This window comes from Triturus cristatus, chromosome 10, assembly GCF_964204655.1.
Source record: "Triturus cristatus chromosome 10, aTriCri1.1, whole genome shotgun sequence".
Taxonomy (NCBI): domain Eukaryota; kingdom Metazoa; phylum Chordata; class Amphibia; order Caudata; family Salamandridae; genus Triturus; species Triturus cristatus.
The window spans coordinates 1,235,006,911-1,235,028,845 of NC_140593.1; the positions used below are offsets into that span (position 1 = coordinate 1,235,006,911).

General features: G+C 46.1%; 1 protein-coding gene across 2 annotated transcripts in view; it reads left to right on the forward strand.

Moving 5' to 3' along the window:
- Positions 1–21,935, forward strand: part of FAM120C (family with sequence similarity 120 member C) — a 901,961-nt gene that overhangs the window by 658,571 nt on the left and 221,455 nt on the right. For both annotated transcript variants that reach the window (XM_085629861.1, XM_085629860.1), the window contains exon 13: positions 20,416–20,617. In XM_085629861.1, coding sequence (XP_085485987.1) covers positions 20,416–20,617 — 202 coding nt within the window. The remainder of the gene's footprint in view (positions 1–20,415; positions 20,618–21,935) is intronic.

A 21,935-nucleotide genomic window follows, 5' to 3' on the forward strand; every position in this document is an offset into this window, starting at 1 on the left:
CCTCAACGACGAGGTGCTAGAGGACATTTTCGAGGAGTGGGGCCGTCCACAAATAGACCTCTTCGCGGACGAAAGCAACACAAAATGCCGAGGCTTTGCCTCAAGGTACTATCGACCAGGGTCAGTGGGGAATGCCCTTTTGATCGACTGGTCAATGACATTTGTGTACGCTTTTCCGCCTCTTCCACTAATCCCGAAAGTGGTGACCAAGCTGCAACACTCTGCCACCAAGATGATCTTGATAGCACCGGACTGGCCGAGGCAGTGGTGGTACCCAGATCTCCTTCACCTATCGATCCGCCCGCACAAGCGTCTGCCGTGCAGGCCGGACTTGCTAACCAAGATGCAGGGGAGGATTTACCATCCCAACCTTCCCTCACTGAGTTTAACAGCATGGCTCCTGAAGTCCTCCAGTATGGCCATTTAAACCTCCCTCAGGAATGTATGACCATATTGAAGGAAGCTAGGAGGCCTTCTACAAGACACTCATATTTTTGTAAGTGGAAGAGGTTTTACATATGGTGTATTCAAAATCATTATAACCCTACAAACTGTCAAGAGGAAGTGATTTTACCTTATCTACTCCACTTAGCCCGGGTGGGATTGAAATTTTCCTCCATCAAAGTGCACCTGGCGGCCATTACGGCCTATAGGCGCTCTCCCTCTCAGCAGTCTTTCTTTAAACTGCAAGTGGTGAAAGATTTTTTGCAGGGACTCAAGAAGGTTTACCCCCCAATAAGGCCTCCCTCGCCTCCTTGGGAGTTGAACCCGTTTCTCTCGAAGCTTATGAGTCCTCCTTTCAAACCCATACATAAGGCTACTTTACAGCACCTTACGTGGAAAGCAGCCTTCTTGGTAGCTATTACCTCTGCATGTAGGGTGAGTGAGATTCAAGCCCTTTGCTCGAAAGAACCCTACACGGTTTTTCACCTTAATAGAGTGGTTATGAGGACTCACCCATCTTTTTTACCCAAAGTGGTGTCCGATTTTCATGTAAATCAGAATATCTCGCTACCAACATTCTTTCCCAACCCTTCCTCGCCAGCTGAGAGGGCGTTGCATTCTTTGGATATTAAGCGAGTTCTCAAATTCTACCTAGATAGAACTAAGGCTATCAGAAAGTCTGACCAATTGTTTGTAAACTATGGTGCTGTCCGTACAGGTTTTGCAATATCTAAACGTTCTATTGCCAGATGGATTGTGTCAAGCATTAAATTGGCTTACCAACTAGCTCAAAACTTACCTGCTAAGTGAATTTCCTCCCATGGGATAACACTGGTGATTCTATGTGAAAACGTTTTTAAGTGTCAACTTTTGAAATGCACTAATATTGTTTACAAATCATACCATTAACCAAAACGAATTTACTCACCTGTTTTCAGGAAATGTCCCAGGGCTGAATCTAGGATCCAGTCCTGTGGTTAGAAAAGTAATCTGAAAAGTAATTAACTGCATTTTACTTAAAAAGCCCATTCAATTGAATGTACTATACCTGCGATGTGTTGCAATCTGCTTTCTTAAACCTGTAATCAAAACCAGTACCAGTTATACTGCAATTCTGAACTGTGTCCAAACAAGTCAATTACTACTGCAAAGTATGTATATGCTTACCTGTACCAGGCTTGCTTGGTTCTAGAAATAAAACATCAGTATATTTTTTTATACAAAACAATTGGCCTAGAGTTCAGTTCTTGAGTGTGTGAGACCATTTGCTGACTGAGTGTGTACATCAAATGCTTTACACTGTCCTCTGATACTGCCTTACTGCTCAACCAAGCAACCACTTTAGCGAGTAAGGTTCTATCTAACTTTAACCTCTGCCAAACCTCTGGAGACTCTTGGACTCTATACACACTGTACCTCACTTTGGTGCAGTATATATAGAGCCAGATTCTTACACCTGCTGATTTCCTGGTGCCAGGGGCTCCCCTAAATACCTACTTTAGGGGCGTTACAGAAGCCGATGTGCTACTTAAATCTGGGGTCACTATTCTCCCTATATGACCACTTCCTATGTGAAGTGGGCATAACCCTGTCTCAGAGTTCCCTAAGTTTGCCATCACAAAGGTGGTAGAGTCTGAAATTTCGTCTTCACTTCATGTAGCCCACCTTAGGGGTGGAACTAGCCTGAGGGTGAACACGCCTCTGACAGCATGTGAATCTACAGCACTAGAAGTAACAAACAGATGTGTATAGGGTAAGGTAAGTAACATAATCTACCCGCAGATTCCTCACCAGCTGTCTGAGTTGTCATATCTGGACGTCAGTCAAGACAAACTCTGAGGTAGTCTTAGCAGAGAGATTTCAAAAGAACTTGGAGAAGATCTCCAGCAGGAATCACAAATCTAGGAGGTCTTCCAGGTCATAAAGGTGACAATGTCAGGACACAACCTGAATCTCTTCTTTAGAGTTTGTGTATATGCCAAAATCTATGGCATGGTTTGCATCAATGGCAAGCGGGATACCGTCGGCTGTATCAAGTGCCCCAATATCAGTGGTGACTGTGTGCCTCAACTTCAAGAAATAGTGATATACCTGCAATTATATTTTTGACGGAGAGCATGTTAGTGTTGACTGCTTTCACCGACAACTGAGTGGTGGAAGTCTTGACTTCAGGCTTTTTTTTTTTTTTAAATCGTTCACCACTTCCGTTCTGGGATCACCCTCTGGGAGCGGACAGGTGTAGAGGAGGTTCCTTGAACTTGCCACCTTGCCAGTAGAACTGGAGCTTTCTCTGATGGCCTTATCTAATTTCCTGAGTTATGTTAAAACAGCTTCTAAAATTCAAATGTGCCCTGCAATTGCATTATGGTGTAGGAGTTAACAATAACTTGCTGCACCTTCCTCTCACACTAATTTCTCAAACATGATTCTTTGCAGGATGGAAGGTACGAGTCAATTTCTCTGAAGCAATGAGGGAGCATATTTCAGAGCTTGGCTACCGAATAACCAAAAGCACCACCACCACACCGGATTTCCTAACCCAAGGCAGTACCAGACTGTAAACTTGCATTGAGAATATGGCAGACACCGTTTAATTGATTTAGTCCTTTAAGGGTAGATTCACATTAAACTGAACTCCATGTTTTTCACACCTGAATCACAATCCAAGACCCATGAGCTACTAAGTAACTGACAAAGTTAACTTGTTTGGCTCAAAGACCAGTACTTCCGTTTTACTGGAGTAGAATTTCAATGTGTTATTGTGCATCCAAACTACAGTAGCAGAGAGAAACTTGTAAAGGAGGAACTATTCTGTTTCATATCCCCATCTAGCAATATAACCAGCTGTGCACATCATGAATGATTACCAAAGTATTGAATTAGTAGGGTAACGCAATCACAACTATTAGTGTGTCCTACTTGATGAGTACCCTTGAGGAATTCCATCCTCTTTACCTTGGCTCTCAGGTTTCTAAGCTGTACTTAAGTACCTTTTTCACCATCTTCAGGAAAGCTTCACACACTTTGACAGAGTGTACACCACATAGACTTTATGTGGGTCCTAAGAAGGTTTCTTTCTCCTGCTTAAGGGGCTTCTGACAAATAAAGAAGGCATTTTAAATGGAAAGATACAAAAAAATGAAAAATATTTTTATACTCTAGTTAGGCTCTAAAGGCTCAGGATCCAGCCTACGAGCCAGAAAAATTACTCCTTCTGTGAGACCAACTGCCAGTACAAAGCATCATGGGTAAAAGGCGGCTGTGAGAAAGTGCCCTCTTTCTTGCATGGTATGCCCCCACTTTTTGCTGAATTGCTGATGTAATTTGACTGAGTATGGCCTGGGCTCCTGCCAATCGGGTGCCCACGGCCTCTGTTCCATCCCTAAACCTGCATTGAAGCCTAAACCCAATTGGCATCTCTGGTCATATGTCAGCCCCGGGTAAATGGTACCACAGGTACCCCGGGCACTGTGACCGGAGAAGGCCTCTAAGGGCTGCAGCACTTATTGTGCGAACTCTGCACCCGCCAAGCCTGGCCTGTGCCGGAGTGAACAAAGACCCCCGAGGACGTTCCCCTGGCAACTCTGACCCCGAATCCGGCACCCAAGGACTCACCTCGATGCTCCTGATGACGCCTGCAGCCTCAGAACCAGGTACCCCCCCAACCGCGATCAACAGAGGGTAAGATTTCCTGACACCAAAAGGAACCCCTGCGGCCCCTGTGCCCAACTCCTGGGTACCTACCTATCCTCCAACTACCCAACTTACCTCTCGAAGTGGTGGTGGCACGTGAAGAATCTTCGTCCCCGAGCTTGCAGCCTTTGTTCATCCAGGAGCTTTCCCATTGAAAACCATTGAGCGCCCGAAGGCTCAAGCAACCTGCACCCATCCGCCCGAGTGGCCCTGGCAGTGTAACCTCTTCTCCTATCTACTTCCCCGTTTGCCCTGAGCAAGTGATCAGGAGCCCAGCTCCCACAGCTGCGTGGCCTGCTAGTCAGCAGCCACCAACCAAGGCCCCCCTGCCTCCCATAGGATAACATTGGGCCTAACTCACTCTGCACCCGGCTGCCCCTGTGCCGCTGAGGGTGTAACAACTGTACTTATCTGACCCTGGGAGACCCCTGAGTCGGTGCCCAGAACCTTAACTCTGCCAGACGAGTACTTACCCAAAAGCCAATAACCCAATTTTCCTCCATATGGTAACATTGACTGGTTTCTTCTGAAATTTCTTCTAAGTGTGAAGTTTCTAAAACTTAAAATATTCACCTAAAATCTACCAAGTAACGAAAACGAAAATACTCACCTGCTATTAGGAGAGATCCCAGTGCTGGATCTGGGTGCCCAGCACTGACCCTGAAAAGTACTCACAACCGTACTTACCATTAACCCAATTTTCTTCCATAGGAAGTTATTGACTGTTTTTCTGTGAAATTTCTTCTAAGTGTCGATTTTTGCAAACTACAAATATTCTTTAAAAATTGTACCAACTCTGAAAACGTAATTGCTTACCTATTTTAGATTGAGGTTCCAGTACTGAGCCTAGGAGCCCAGTACTGGATTACAAAAGTAATGAGAACATACCATACCTGTAACTTGAATTTTCTCCCATAGGGAATCATTGACTGTTTTTCTATGAAATGTCTTCTGTTAACTTTTAAAATAGCAAAATATTGCCTAAAAATCACAACAGTAACTAAGTCGACTTTACTCACTTGTTTCCAAGAACTGTCCCAGGACTGAATCTAGGATCCAGTCCTGGAGTTAGAAAAGTAATCCTGAAAGTAATCTGTTGCAAATAACTTAAAACTTCCATTGAGCTTAATGTATTATTGTGTTTGAAATTGTGTTGCCTATTGCAACAACCTGTAACTATCTACAAAAGTCAATTGCATATTGCAAAAGTATTCAACTAAAGCCTCTCATCCTGAGAAAATATATTTTAATACCTATTGTTGGTTCTAAAATAATACAAACATATATTTTTTATAAAAGCCATTGGCCTAGTGTTCAGTTATTGAGTGTGTGAGACCATTTGCTGGCTGAGTGTGTGCAACAAATGCTTTACACTGTCCTCTGATACTGCCTTACTGCTCGACCAAGCTATCACTTTAGAGAGTAAGGTTACATCTAACTTTAGCCTCTGCCAAGCCTCTGGGGACTGTGGACTCTGTACACCCTGTACCTATTTGGGAACAGTATATACAGAGCCACTTTCTCACAATAAGGGAATACCTGGACTCTTTACACAGTATACCTCTTTTGGGGATTCTATCTAAAGAGCTAGCTTCGTACAACAAGCCCTTCTTTAATTCTCTAGTGTTCAATCTTAATACTATCTTGATTGAAGATACTTTAACCTGCTCACTTTTTAACTCACTGAGGGAGCCTGTTCCCTTCTTGGTTACCCTGCCCTCTATTTCCACAACTTATGTGGTCTTTTCATTCTTTGTATTCATAATGCCCTTGTGCCTGGCATCTTGAAGGAAGATTTGGTTCAACCCCCATAAAAACCTGATCCTCCAAATTCTTAGTTATAAAACGTAGGACCTATCAATAATTTTCCTGTAGTAGCCAACTAGATTGATAAAGCAGCCTGTCTGCATCTGCAGCCCTCCTTAGCCTCACAGCAAATATTTTCTCTAGTACAATCAGCATACTGTTTGAGGCATGAGACCAAGATTACTTTTCTTCACCTCTGGGACAGTACGCTGCATACTGTTGAGTTTGCAGCCACCACACTTCTGTTATTAGATCTTTCTGTAGCTAGTTACATGATGGAATTATAGTATCCTAGTTGAACATACAGATGCAAGGAAAACAGCAACACAAACACCCCCGGACTTGAGAGAGCGTCACCTGTGATCAGCCCGCCTCGCCTCTTGGAAACGCAGAGGGGGGCTTACAGGCACAATTGCAGCCGGCGGCGTCCAAGCCTTGATCCGCTCCCGGCTCGTGCAGGCTAATTAGCCAGGAGGATTAACCTGTTGAGTTTGCAGCTTCTCGCCGGAGGAACGGCGCGCGAGACCTAACGGAGTGGATTTTGATTCCTCGGGAGTTCCAAAGGTGGCGACTCTGGGCGTCATGTCACAGCCTCTCTGTTCTGAAAAGTTGCACTGTCCGAGTGTAAGGACTTCTCAGTGAAACTCGTCAGAGAGCCTGTTCGTATCACCAAGTGCTGGGGGCTGCTGGCACAAGAGGTTTGACTCACAAGCTTGACAGAGTGGGAGCCAATCCGTGTTTTCCAGGTTGCCTCGGACAGCAAGCCAGCCATTCCGTGAGAGGTGCAGGGAGCAAGAAGGGCGCCGCTCCTCTACCTCAAGCCCCTACCTCAAGCCCCCCCCCGCAGTAACTGACAGCCAGGAGCGAGGGCGAGCGAAGTAGAGGTAAGCCGGAAAAGTACCAGGAGTCGGGAGCGGCCAGCTGCGGTGCCACGAATAGCGGGTGGCCCCGCAAGTACTTTTTCCTCTTCTTTGGTGCACGGCACGGCTGGGAGAGAGCCGTGGAGCGGGTGCCGCGAATGAGAGCGGTATGTGCACCAGCTGACTAGAAGTCAGGCGGATTCCAGCGCCGTGTTTTCGTTGCGCCTGGGACACGAGCGCGGAGTCAGGGAGCCAGGGAGCAGTGTGAATGGAGCTGCGGTGCTATGGCTGCGGTTGCCTTGCGATTGCCTTGTCGCTACGAGGCTGAGAGGCTAAGAAGTGGGCTGTGACGTTTGCACGGGCCGTGAGGAAGAGCTGCGACTACCGCAGCACTACCACCGCCGCCCTACGGCTACGTGCTGGTGTGTTGCGAGCCCGCCAAGCACTATTGCCACAGGCGGAGAGCAGGTGAGCTGTGTACCCTGTGTACCCTCACGACAGTGGAGGGGGGACAGTGAGGCTGACTCAGGAGAGCGTAGCACCCGCCTAGCGTGATATGCGTTCTGCGTTATGACTCTCCCTCGGAGAAGATTACTCCCTCCAACCTCCAGTGAATGAAAACCTCTCCCTCAGAGAAGAGTGGAATCGGGCACGGGCAGTGAGTCACACCGCGAGTCGCCGGACTGTTACTGGACCGTTACCCAGCCGCTTTATCCCCGAGTTGGGCGGGTCCGGCCCGTAATCAGAGCCCCCTGGAATTATCGGAACTCGAAGTAGAGGCTGGGCTAGGCCATGCCTCTTGGTTTCAGCGACTCTTGAATTAATGACTCAAGTGACTTTTTTAGTGCTATATATGTAAATCACGTTACTAGTTTTTACTACTATGGTAAATTGTAGTTTATTTTTTATTTTCTAAGACATTGTTTTAAAATTTATCGTATTAATTGCATTGTTATTAACTTGGACACTGATCTCTTGTTGTGGTAAATTATGGGGAAGAATACTTTCCCCCAACTCTGTCCTGCTACTAAGCAAAAAGTAGTTCCTAATACTCCCCTCCCTAGCTTGACAGCGATTGATCGAATGCTGCAGCAAACTATTGGGGTAGTTGCTTCTGCTATTGAAAGCACAGAAAGGCGACTCTCTCTTCCAGTTGGCACACTTCCTCCTTTGCCTGCTACAAATGTTTTGATGCTTACAATAAGCTCCCAGGATTCGATATTAGTGCCTTCTTTTGCTGGCCTCCCTGGTGTTCGATCGACACATTCTGCCCAGGACCTTGTTTCTATCTTGCCTAACTTGTCATCTCCCTCTATGCCTATTATTAACAGGTTATCTTTAACACCAACAATTCCTCCAGCAAATGTATCCTCTGAGATCACACCCTTGCCTAAGGATTCAATAGAGAAAGGAGGGTCTGACTCGTGTTTAAGTTCGCCTTTGGTTTCGGCATCAATTGTTAGTTTAGATAGTCACAGTCCTCGCGGAATAACTAGAGGGCAGAAGGCAAAGCGTAAACAAAATCATATTAATAAGGAAGGACCAAATGTATTGACTGCCAAAGGGAAGATTACCCATAAGCAACGTAAATCTACTGCAATAATAAATGAAACGAAAGGTAATAAGGGTAGCAGTAGTTGGGGAATGTTTTTGGGGGAAAATGGAGATATTGATATCAACTCTCCTAGAACCTATTCGTATTAAAGTATCAAATATAGAATCCAGGGTAATTAATATGGGGAAACAGCTTACCGGAAATCTGCAGTCTACGCAGGTTAAATTACCCCTTATCTTACCCCAAGTGACTCCGCCTGAAGCAAATAGCAATCCCAAAAAAACAACGGGGTCCTTGGAAAAACATGTTCAATCTAAAACCAATGTGGAATTGGGACGTTTGGAGTTTAATAAACCCAGGGGTTTAGAACCTAGCGTAGCAGGTATATCCGGTCCCCCTCAAGTGCTAACTAACAACTCTAAGACTGCTATGAGAAGAGTTGAAGATATTAGGGAGGCTGATTCGATATCAATTTTACCAATTCTTAATTTACCCCCTGAGGCTATTCCATATACAGTGGTGTTAGCAAATGTTCCATATCCCCCCCCCCCCACCCCCCCAATGTTTACGAACACTGGTCGACCCTCAGGAATAAGGCACTTCATTTCCTTTCTACCAAGCTTGGACCTAATAGTTCCTTGTTTCCTGAGTTCAAGATGGTTAGAAGAGTTAATTGGCTAGGCTCGTCGACTAAATCTCTGAGTGGTGATTGTGTAATTTTAACATTTCGGTCACCACCATTGGTTTGGAATATAATTGAGAGGGGTTGTACTGGGTCAGTTAGTTCTGATTTTGTTAACATTCTCCCCCTTGGCTTTTTCTACTCTTCCCCAACGCCTGGATAGGTTTTCAGGTCCCCATTGCCAAACATTAAGTCAGGGTGGGTCTATGGGAGGGAGATATGGTATCCTGACGTTTAATCCCTTTGATACCATTAGCGGTTTGGACACAAATGATTGACCACAACTCTATTCCCTTCATAACTCCCCAGAGTTAGTCATGGATCTTATGCCTGTTATTACTTTAAGGGAAAACAGCAAGGAAGGCAAGGGGTTAGATCTTAGTTTTTCAACGTCTGAGGGTCTCATAGGGGGGCCGGAGGCTCTGATTGGTGGGCTAGAGAAGCGGAGTGAGTGTGGTTCTGTATCTCTACCCGTCTGTCTGAGTGTGGACTCTTCCATCTCCCCCCCTTTGGGTCCTCCTTTATGTAATGTTTGTTCTTGGAACATTGCTGGTATCAAATCTAAGATTGGTAACCCATTGTGGCAGGCCTTTATTCAAACTAACGATTTGATTTGTCTACAAGAAACATGGAGTAGGGATCCGGTCCATATAAATGGTTTTAAGACCTTTCACAGACCAGCCGTGGACGTTACCCACGGTAGAGCTAAGGGTGGACTGATGATTTATTTGTCAAATAAGTTGAACATCTTAAAGGTAACGGAGCCTGTCAAAGATACTTATTTCCAAGTTTTTGTTACTCGTTTTGGACTCAGACACTCCGATTGCCCTGATTAATTTGTATAATAACATTTCCCCTGGTGATGTACTTAATGTTTTTAAAAAGTTGGCTAATGCATTCTTTCTACAAGGTACATTTTGTGGTTATAATATGATGACCCTTCTCCTCTGTGATTTTAATTGTACTTTGTGCACCATGAGGGGAGACAATAGGTGCGGAATCACTCAGGAAGATGGCTTGTGCCAGTCACATTTTAATCATTCCCTTTTGGGTGAACAATTTAACGAACTAATAGGCAAACTTGATTTGGGATTTGCAAATGAAGTTTGTGCAACCCCTTTCATCTTACCTCCTACATTTATTGGGAGGGGTTGTACTTCCACAATTGATTTTGCTCTAGTAACTATTAAGCACGCTGGTAGCATATATTCTTTCAAGGTCTCAGATATTGCGTTAAGTGACCACTTTCCTCTTTGTGTAACCATTCTGATTCCAAGGAATTCTATCCCAAAAAATAACATAGATGCGGACAGATTTCGTGAAAATTTGAGCATTGGTAGTATGAATGGCTACACGCTAAGATGGGATAAGGTGGATCAAGTAGAAACATTTAAAACTGTAATTGCTAAAAGTATGTCTGAGGTAGTGACTTGTTTGAGGGAGGAGTTTACATCTGAAGAGATTCTTGCATCCTTCCTATCTATTTGTAATGACATCAGGTCCTCCCTTATTAGGCAATGTAAAACTAAAAACAAACAAAATGGAGGCTGGTTTAATTCTAGGTGCACAAGAGCTTATTCTCTCTTAAAGAAAGAACTGCATAAATCACCTAGGTGTGCAAAGGAAGTGAGTAGACTCTGGATGGAGTATAAGCTCGCCCTAAAAGATAGAAAGAACGAGTTAAAAATAGAATCTTGGGAAGCATTGCACGACGCTGCGGTAAGGAAGGATAGTGCGGGCTTTTGGAAGATCATTAGAACTCCTTTCCTTAGCGATGCTACTGGCCCAACTTTAGAGAGAGCAATTGCTGAAACAGATTGGATTAATCATCTTACTAAAGTATCCGAAGGTCTAGGAAAGTCTAGCCCTCTTTTGAATCCCTCTGCTCATCCCATCTCAAGAAACTTAATGTTCACCCTGGAAGAGGTTTGTGAGGGACGATATGGTGGGGGAGGTGGTTCACCTAGTATACCAACACAGGAACTCGCTTATGAGGTAAAGAATCGGATTTTATTGGCTCAACAAACGCCTTTTTGTAACGTTCTGGGTGATGTCTGTTCTCGAGGGGTCGAAGACCGGATGGAGGGTTCCTCTGTATAGATCTTCTCTCCGTCCTGTTCTGCCGTAGGGACCGTCTCCGTGTCCGTCCGTGACCCAGGGAAGAGATACAGAGGGACACAAAGGTAAGTAGGGTTGCAGGGACCAAGGGCGCTTTGAGGGGGAAGGGTTGTGAGGGATCACCGGGACTACCACCAACTGCTGTGACTCGTATAACTCGGATGAGATAAGGAGGTGAACATAGGCACAGAAGGCTGGAGGGGGTGAGTGTAGTTGGCCCACAGAAAAAGAATTCCCCACACTCAGACTCCCCGTATTCCCGTGACCTCCCACGTCATATTCAACCCGTCCCTCCCCGTAGTTGTGACAGACTCAAGATACGATCACGTACCTTTCCCAGCCACGCTCCTCCAGGAACGTGGCGGGGCGAGTAGCGTATCCGTTGGCCTCCTGGCTCCATCGGCGCCGTCTCTCGGACTCCGCACTCTCCTTCAGTCGGTTCTCGTCCTCCACTGCTCACTCGTTCCTGCTCCGTCTCCTTCGCTCGGCTCTCCTCACTTCCTCCGGCTTTCGCCTCCTCCTCTTCTTCCGGGTTCGATTTACCAGGGCTCGGGCTCTCCGATTGGACGGCGGGTTCTGACGTGCAGACTGTCGGCTCCTCCCCAAGAGGTTCTCTGGTGGAGTTAAAGGGCCCGTACGAGTCCTGTGGCCAGGGCGTAAAGGAACAATCAGGAATCCCTTCGACTTGTGTGTCCGAAGCCGTGCCCCCAGTAGTGCCCCCGTGACAATTCCCTCCCCCTGGTGTGCCCCGATCGGGGGAACAAGGGAACCGAGAAAGAAAGTCAGCATTACCCTGGTTCACCCCTTTCCGATGTCGGATGTCTATCTGATAGGGTTGGAGGGCAAGGAACCAGCGGAGGATCCTGTCATTGTGACCATGATTCCGTTGTAGCCAGGTGAGGGGAGCATGGTCCGTGTAAAGGACAAAGGGTCTGCCTTCTAAATAATACCGGAGTTTCTCAACCCCCCACTTGACCGCAAGGCACTCTTTTTCTATAGTGGAGTAAGCCTGCTCCCTAGGAAACAACTTCCTACTGAGAAAAAGAAGGGGGCGTTCGTGACCGTCGGGATCTTTTTGAGAGAGAACCGCCCCGATCCCAATACCCGAGGCGTCTGTCTGCAGGATAAAGGTTTTACCGAAATCCGGGGTCACTAGTACAGGGGAGGTGGTAATAGCATCTTTCAGGGCTTGAAACGCAGAGGCTTCTTGATCTGAAGGGGCGTGTAACCTGGGTGAGGTGTGTGTTTTTCGCAATAGGTCAGTGAGGGGGCCCGCTATGGTAGCGAACTGGGCTATGAACCGTCTATAATACCCCACTAACCCTAAGAACGCCCTTAAGTCTCTTTTAGTCTTTGGGTAAGGAACGGACTGGATTGCGGCCACTTTCTCAGTTTGGGGAGCTATGTGACCCTCCCCCAAGAGATACCCCAAATACCTCACTTTCTGAAAGGCCACTCGGGTTTTCTTGGCGTTGATGTGTAACCCGGATTGACGAAGGCTGTTCAGTACGTTCCCTAAGTGCCCTAGGTGCTCCTCCCAGGTCTTGCTATAGACCACGATGTCATCTAAATAAGCCCCTGAATAGGATAAGTGAGGGGCCAGAAGCACATCCATAGCTCGCTGAAAGGTCGCTGGGGCCCCATGCTACCCAAAGGGAAGGACTGTAAAGTGATAGTGGCCGGAAGGGGTGGAGAACGCTGTTTTTTCCTGATCCGCGGGGGCCAAAGGGATCTGCCAGTAACCCTTGGTGAGGTCGATGGTGGTGATGTATCGGGCCTCACCAAGGCGTTCTATGAGTTCATCCACCCGGGGAAGAGGATAGGCATCCTGCTTGGATACCTTGTTCACAGCGCGGAAGTCAATACAAAACCGGATGCTGCCATCCGGTTTGGGTACCAGCACCACGGGGGAACACCAATTACTATGTGAGGGCACGATAACCCCCGATCCCAACATCCTGGAAACCTCCTCCTGAAAGGCGGCTCGTCGAGCCTCAGGGATCCGGTAAGGCTTTTGTTTCACCACAACCCCTGGTGGAGTAGGGATGCAATGTTCGGCTAGTTGGGTCCTGTCTGGTTGATCAGAAAATACATCTGAAAAGTCCATCAGCAGGGACCGTATTTCTCTGGATTGGGTGGCGGTGAGGTCGGGATTGACAGGGGTTTCTAGAGCAGTATGAGAGGGAGAAGTGATTATGGAGACCGCATGAACCCCGGAAGGAGGGGGTCCCAACCACTTCTTCAGTAAGTTAATGTGGAACATCTGGGTCCTCTTTCCCCTCAGCTGTAGAATATATGTCGTTTTCCCTATCTTTCTTGTGACTTTGAATGGTCCTTGCCATTCCTTTTTTAACTTGTGGGTGGAGGAGGGTAAAAGTATCAGGGCCCAATCCTCCACATCTAACTCCCTCCATTTCGTACCTCGGTCATAGAAGGTTTTCTGTTTGACCTGTGCCGCCGACAACTCTGTGTGGGCCAATGTTCGCAACTTATGGAGGCGATTTTGTAACTGTTGTGTATAATCCAGTAGGGATTCGGCCTCTTGTAACCCCTCTCGTTCCCAACTGTCCTTGGTAATCTCGAGTAAGGTTCGGGGTTTACGCCCGAACAATAACTCAAAAGAGGAAGTCCCTAAACTGGATTGTTTCTGGCTACGGAGTACAAATAGAGCCAATGGGAGCAACTGGTCCCAGTGCCGGCCGTCCCCAGACAGAAGCTTCTTCAAGGTAAGTTTAAGACTACCGTTGTATCGTTCGACTAGTCCATCTGTCTGGGGGTGATACACAGATGTAGTGATATGTTTAATGTGCAACTGATCACAGACCTGCCTCATTAACCGGGACACAAAGGGGGTACCTTGATCAGTGATGATCTCTCGTGGAAAGCCCATGCGGAAGAAGACTTCCACGAGTCGTTGTGCGATGGCAGTGGTCGTTGCGGCACGAAGTGGGAACGCCTCTGGGTACCTGGTGGCATAGTCGATCAATACCAGTGCATACTGGTGACCCTTAGCCGACTTGGGGAGGGGTCCTATTAGGTCATACCTAGGCGGTCGAAGGGGGTCCCAATGATGGGTAAGGGATTTAACGGAACTGGAGGGGGAACATAGGGATTGCGTCTCTGGCAGATTTGGCACTCCTGGCAATATTTCTGTATCTGAGCATACACCCCCGGCCAAAAGAAATGTTGTAGAATGGCTTGCCCAGTTTTTTCTGCTCCGGAATGCCCTGCTAAAAGATGAGCGTGGGCAAAAAAGAGGATTTGGTCCCTGAATCCAGCCGGAACCAACAGTTGGGGAACAGCGTCGGGTTTCGCTAGACGGTATAATAGTCCGTTTTGTTCTGTGAATGCGGGATAGACACGAGTCCCAACATTTGCTTGATCTCGCGCTTTCTGCCAAGCGTGTGTGAGACTAGCATCGTTTAACTGGGCCAGCCGAAAGTGATTATCTCTAGCCCAAGGCTCAGGGGTTTGACACACGTTATATTTAATGGGATTTATCGCAGCTTGCAAGAGGGGGGTAAAGGACGGGGAGTCAATCCCTATGATTAGTAACTCAGGGAGATCGTCCACCACCCCCACCACTAAGTCTGACTGTATATGATTGTTGATCTCTAGGGTGATCCTAGCCAATGGGTACTCCTTTACATCCCCATGTATGCATCGAATGTGTACTGTCTTCCCGGATATTAACCAAGAAGGAGCTACCAATTCCCGCTTTATGACAGAGTGTCTGCATCCCGAGTCAAGAAGAGCCCTTACCCTCCTGCCATTAAGAGTCACACTTACATAAAATATGGGGCCTGTCTCCTGGGCGAATAGGACAGAGCGGGGTGCATAGCTGATGTCCATGGGTTCGTCGTCTTTCTCCCTTTTCTTACGATAGAATCGTGCTATATGGCCCCACTCTCCACAATCATAACATTGGGGGGAGGTGTAAGGGGGACTCTCGGGACGGGGAAGACGGGGTCGGTTTCCCTCTGGAGGGGGTCGTGGGGTCTTCCTCTCAAGTCTCGCCGGAATTGGGGGACGGACGTGTTTTTCGGATTCTTTAAGGGGTGGTCGACCCTGGGTCCTGGAGTAAGCCGTCGCCATTTCTATAGCCTGTTCTAAGGTCAGACCGGCGTGTTGTTTTAACCACCGTTGAGTGGCATAGGGGAGCGCCTCCAAGAATTGTTCCAAATAGATTTTATTCATGACCTCGTTCATGTTGCCTTCATGAGGTTTGAGCCAGAGATCAGCAGCTCCCTTTAACTTGAAGAACAAGATTTTTGGCAGATCACCCGTGGCTCCTCGCTCTTGCCTGAACTTCAAGCGGTGTGTCTCGTCGTCCACACCTAATCGATCCAGCACATATTGTTTCACCGCAGCATAGGCGGATGTCCCATCTTGGTTGATTGTCTGATAGGCTGCTTGGGCTTCTCCCGTGAGGAGGGGCGCGAGGTAAAAGGGCCACCGCTCAGCCGGCCAGGCGCTGGCCCTCGCGGCTCGTTCAAAATTCAAGAAGAATGCCAAGGGGTCATCTCCAGGTACGTATTTCTGGAGAGGGACTACGGTTCCAGGGGGGTTGCTCGCTCTTCCCTGTCCCAGTGCGATCAGGAGTTGGGCATGTCCCTCTGCTAGTTTTATCAGACTGTCCGCTTGGTTTTGTATCGCTGACGTAAAGACGGCACGATCCGCCTCCGCCTGACTGGAGGATTTCTCTACCGCCCACTCGAGTTTTGCCTGTCCCTCCTTCATCTGGTGTATGATGGCCTCCATCCTGTTTCGGATGCTGATTCCACAAGGCTCCTATCTGGCTCGCCACTTGTGAGGGACGATATGGTGGGGGAGATGGTTCACCTAGTATACCAACACAGGAACTCGCTTATGAGGTAAAGAATCGGATTTTATTGGCTCAACAAACGCCTTTTTGTAACGTTCTGGGTGATGTCTGTTCTCGAGGGGTCAAAGACCGGATGGAGGGTTCCTCTGTATAGATCTTCTCTCCGTCCTGTTCTGCCGTAGGGACCGTCTCCGTGTCCGTCCGTGACCCAGGGAAGAGATACAGAGGGACACAAAGGTAAGTAGGGTTGCAGGGACCAAGGGCGCTTTGAGGGGGAAGGGTTGTGAGGGATCACCGGGACTACCACCAACTGCTGTGACTCGTATAACTCAGATGAGATAAGGAGGTGAACATAGGCACAGAAGGCTGGAGGGGGGTGAGTGTAGTTGACCCACAGAAAAAGAATTCCCCACACTCAGACTCCCCGTATTCCCGTGACCTCCCACGTCATATTCAACCCGTCCCTCCCCGTAGTTGTGACAGACTCAAGATACGATCACGTACCTTTCCCAGCCACGCTCCTCCAGGAACGTGGCGGGGCGAGTAGCGTATCCGTTGGCCTCCTGGCTCCATCGGCGCTGTCTCTCGGACTCCGCACTCTCCTTCAGTCGGTTCTCGTCCTCCACTGCTCACTCGTTCCTGCTCCGTCTCCTTCGCTCGGCTCTCCTCACTTCCTCCGGCTTTCGCCTCCTCCTCTTCTTCCGGGTTCGATTTACCAGGGCTCGGGCTCTCCGATTGGACGGCGGGTTCTGACGTGCAGACTGTCGGCTCCTCTCCAAGAGGTTCTCTGGTGGAGTTAAAGGGCCCGTACGAGTCCTGTGGCCAGGGCGTAAAGGAACAATCAGGAATCCCTTCGACTTGTGTGTCCGAAGCCGTGCCCCCAGTAGTGCCCCCGTGACAAGGTTGAACTAGCCTTACGTGTGAGTCAGGGCGGGAAGGCACCAGGTCCGGACGGTGTCCCTATAGATATTTTTAAGGCAAATGTTCCTTTGTGGGGTCCCCTTCTGGTCCAGGTGCTTAACGCTAGTTGTATTACAGAATTATTGCCCACTTGGGTGGAGTCCACAATTGTGCCCATTTATAAAAAAGGGGATAGACATGACCCGGGTTGTTACAGACCCATTTCCCTTTTAGATTCCATTACTAAAATAGTGGGTCGAATAATTTTGGACCGCCTTTTGCTTTGGGCTGAGGATAATTCTATTTTATCTGACCTACAATATGGTTTCCGCTCCGGCTTAGGAACAGTGGAACAGAGCTTAAATCTTTTAATATTGACCGGGAAGTACACGAGGGCCAGGAAAGGGAGTTTGTTCCTGGCCTTTGTTGACGTCTCGGCCGCATTTGATTGTGTTGACCATTCCACTTTATGGATTGTGCTGTGACAACTTGGGGTTGAATCCAATATTATTTATTTTCTTAAACGACTTTATAGTGACGCTTCAGCTTGCGTTCGCTATGGCCTAAGGGGGCAATGTACGGGCAAAATCCCAATCAGGAGTGGTGTCAGGCAGGGCTGTGTCCTCGCCCCATTCCTTTTTAATTTGTATATAAATGGTTTGGAGAAAGCCCTGTGCAACAGTAAATTCGACCCCCCCATACGCTGCTGGTCGTCCAATCCTGGCGTTGATGTACGCGGACGGTGCTGTGCTAATGTCCCATACTCAAGTGAGATTACAGCGCGTGGTGGATAGTTTTTCCCTCTTTATGAACGAGTTGGGCCTTAGAGTGAACATCTCGAAAACTTTCATCATGCGCTGTGGTCGAAATCCCAAAATTAAAAAGGCCATTTTTATAGCAGGACAAAAGCTTGATTCCACTAAACAATTTTCTTATTTGGGTATCTTGTTCAATCAGAATGACTCTTGGGGTCCGGCAGTGGCAGCGAAAAAACTTGCATTGGTTCGCTCGACTGCCGCCCTTAAATACTTCTCCATGAAACAAGGTACCTGACCGCCGGTAGAATTAATTAAGATTTACAAAGCTAAATGCGTGTCTGGTGCAATGTATGGTAGTGGGGTTTGGGGCTTTGCTGACTCTGCTCCCATTCAGGCAGTTGAAAACTCCTTTTTGAAATTTATCCTCGCAGTACCCAAGAGTTCCCCTAACTATAATTGTCATGCAGAATTGGGTCTTCCTTTTATATCTGATCTTATTAAACTTAAACCAGTGCTACTATGGCACAGGATGTGGACTAAAGATGAAACCAAGTTTAATAGAGATATATTGATAGATATCTTGGAATTGGAAGGAGCGATGAGGATACCATGGCTGAGATATGTACGTACATTTTTAGCTGACATGGGAAAGCTGGATTATTTTTTAAATCCTCTTACTATCTCAGCCATATCGCGTAAGGATTTGAAGAAGGAGGGCCTTGCTTTTTTGGATTCCGCGAGAATTTCTGTGGAAATCCTAAAACCTACTGTCCTGCAACACCAATTAATTTTAACAACTTTTAATATTCAACCTTATTTGCTGTATGTCCCTGGTAACTATGATAGATTCCTACTATCACGTTTCAGATTTGGAATCTTCCACAGATTGGTTAGTTTTCCTATAACAAATGATTGGACGCACAAATTATTGCCCTGTCCTTGTGATGATGTTTTCCCTCAAAGTACTATCCATGTTGTTTTATTTTGCAAATTTTACAGTTATATTAGGCACACCGTTTTACTGCCATTTTTGAGAGAGGTGGGTCATCGGCAATGTCGTTTGGCTATGTAAGATATCCTACATTTGGATAATCATTTTTGTGTTGCCACAATTAATTACATTGTTTTAAAAAAAAGTGATTTGCACTAGGAAAAGTATAATATAATGCACTTTATTAAGTCCTTGAATGATTTGTATTAATAATGCTGGTGTTTAAGCCATTGAGTTATCGCTAAATGAACTGTTGTGATTTTTTTTTTTTTTAAACGCAATGATTTTTTTTAATGTATGCTTTTATGGTTGTTTTTAACAATCGAATAAAGTTATATTTGATTTGATTAAGTATCCTAGTTGATTGGCTCCCCATCTTTTTAGAAGCTTCAGCTTCCACGTCATGTTCTCTCCCAGGCTGCACCAGTGTACATCCACCCCTAGAAAGCTCAACTTCGGTGTACTGCTGGTGTCAATCTTGACATTTGCCCTCCTCAACATATATCTGTTGTTTGACCATTCCCTTGGTTTATTGGTGTCTGACCAGTTCTAGTCCTATGAAACGCAGCTAAATAATACTTTGTCTTCTGGACCTGGTCCGGGCAGAGACTGACTCTAGCACTTAATTAATATACATTAGCTATATTTTCTATCTCTAAATTAATAAATATTTTATCCCCACCTGTAAATTTGGTTGTTAAAAACTCCTGCTTTCAACTAACACCCACACTTGTGATTGTCGCAGCAGTAAATGCCAGATTAGACTACTGCAAAGCTGTCTATTGTAGACTTACCAAGGCTCTGGTCGCTTAACTCCAAAGAGTGTAGAATGCGATTATCACAGCCATTTCAGTGCTCCATAATCTTGACCACATATCTGATACCTTAACATGCCGCAATCTACCTATCAGTAACAGTCTTGTAGGCAGTTATCCAACACTATATTCATCCTCGTGGCAGCTCTTCATTCTCAGTGCAGCCCCCCAGCGCTTTGGAACTTGCTTGTGTGCATCAGAACGCTCTTCTCCTCGCACTGTCCACCAACGAAGGAAGATGAAGAGCTGTCTGTTGTACCTGAAATCTCTTAAAACAAACGCCAAATGGATATGTTCTTTAGTGTGCACTAGGTGTTGTCATTCAAGCACGATAGTTGACAACAGCTGCTTGTTTGTTAGACATTGAACATGATCATGGCTTGGATCAATGGTTTTATGCATTGTAGCATTGGGATTGGATTTGGGGGGGGGGCTCATACATTTGCAAAAAATATTCCAAATATTGTAAAGCCGACGTTTGGCTTTCAATGAGAAGGGTCAACTGTGAGTCATGGAGATGTTTGCATTACTTCAGGGATTCTACATAATTATTTTCTTGGATATATTTTAATCTATGCGTTGTATTCTATGAAAGAAGGTGTATTCTTAAAAACAATTACTGAGGCTTACTGATGCTTCAGTGCATCGTGGAACTTTGGAAAAATCATGACTACCTTGATATGATTGACATCCTTTCTGTTCCCTTCACTGTTCATTTGTAGTGTCTAGTAAGGTATTAATTGCAATACTTTTCATGAACTACTGTTACCAGTTCTTCTTACTGATTTCTTATTCCAAGAGTTCTTTGTCTATGCCTGGGACTGCTGAGCCTCAGCTATATTTATAGAGTGCGCCAAATATTGTCATTGTGTTGGATGGTGATGTGTGAAGGGGATATCCACATCTGTTTTCAGTGCAATTTTGTTAAAGAATGCATCATAAGTTTTAATTTTTCTTTTCTTTTACAGGCGGAGCAAGCTGCCAAAGTCGAAAGGATGCGGCAAAGTATCCTGGAGGGAATCAACCTGAACCGGCAACCTCCTCCTCCTCTGCTGCCTCCCCCTGCCTTCGTGCCCCCAATGATGTCACCTTTTTATCCAGTCCCCCTCTATCCACGAGCCATGGGTTCAATGCCGCCACCCCCTCCTGGACGGAACAGAGGGCTGTCTGGTGAGTATTAAATGCGTTCAGCCCAGGTGAAGAGCTTTATGTATCCGTTAAAAGGTATAATCTCTATGTTCTAAGACTGGTTTTAGTGTCTCAAAAGACCTTGTCTAAAAGCTGTTTTTAGATAATGCAGAAGCTTTGCCTCACAATGGACTATACAAAGGGCAAGAAGGCATGAGGACAGATTAACAGACAGTTGGGGAAACAATCACAAACGTGTTTTTTAAATGCTATGAGTTGAGTCATCTCAGCAGGTGGATAAAAAAGCTGACATGTAAAAGCCTACTTTTTCATCCTGAGTATCAAGAGGCATGAAAGACACCGTAAATGGTGGGAACGTTGTGGAATTGCTAGCTAGTCACCCTGAAAGGGTCAAGTAGGAATCTTGCTCTCTATATACTATACCTAAGTAAGGTATAGTGTGCACAGAGTCCAGTGGATCCCCAGAGGTATAGCAGAGGCTGAAGTAGACAATACCTTATTCTCTTTTGTGGTAGTGTGGGCTAGCAGTAATGCTTATCAGGGGGTAATGTTAAGCATTTGTTGTTGACACTCAGGCAAGAAATGACGTGCCACACTCACTGAATCCAGACCAAATGTTGATATGAAAAAGTTATTTTGTTGTTTTAGTTCTAGAACCAAGATATGCTTAGTAGCAGGTAAGTTAAACTCTTCATACAATGTTACTTGTAAGAATACAGTGAACACTGGTTCTCCAGTATTGGGGTGTCTTTCATAGATTCACATGCTTGAATATTCCCCGTCGTCGGAGTGGGAGTCCCACGGTAAATAATATAGCAATATATACAGCCATAATATATATATATATATACATATACATAAGTAATCATATAAAAACAGAGATATAAGTAAGTAATAACATCAAGAATGTCCCTATATGAAATTTCCATAGAGATACATGGAAAGAGAAAAAAGACATTCGTAGTCTATCTCTGTCATTATGTTAGTCCAAACTACGGCCAATCAGGCGCCAGCTCCTCTCTAGAACCTTCTCCTCAGAGCTTCTCACCTCAGATTTTCTACCGCACGTCGTGTGACAGGGAGTCTCCCTGAGCTCTGCTCAGTTTTTTGTCAGTCAGAATGTCTTCCAGTAAGAAATTTTTGTTTAGACCATGTTCTTCATGTGGAAAGCTGCGTCTATTTTCTGAGGACCCACACAGTAAGTGTATTTACTGTTTGTACCCAGATCATGAGGTGGCAAAATGTAAATTTTGTAGAACCTTTTCTACAAAGACTTTAAAGGATAGAGAAGGCCGTCTGTTAATATGGCTACAGAGACTGAAGGATAAGGATAACCCAG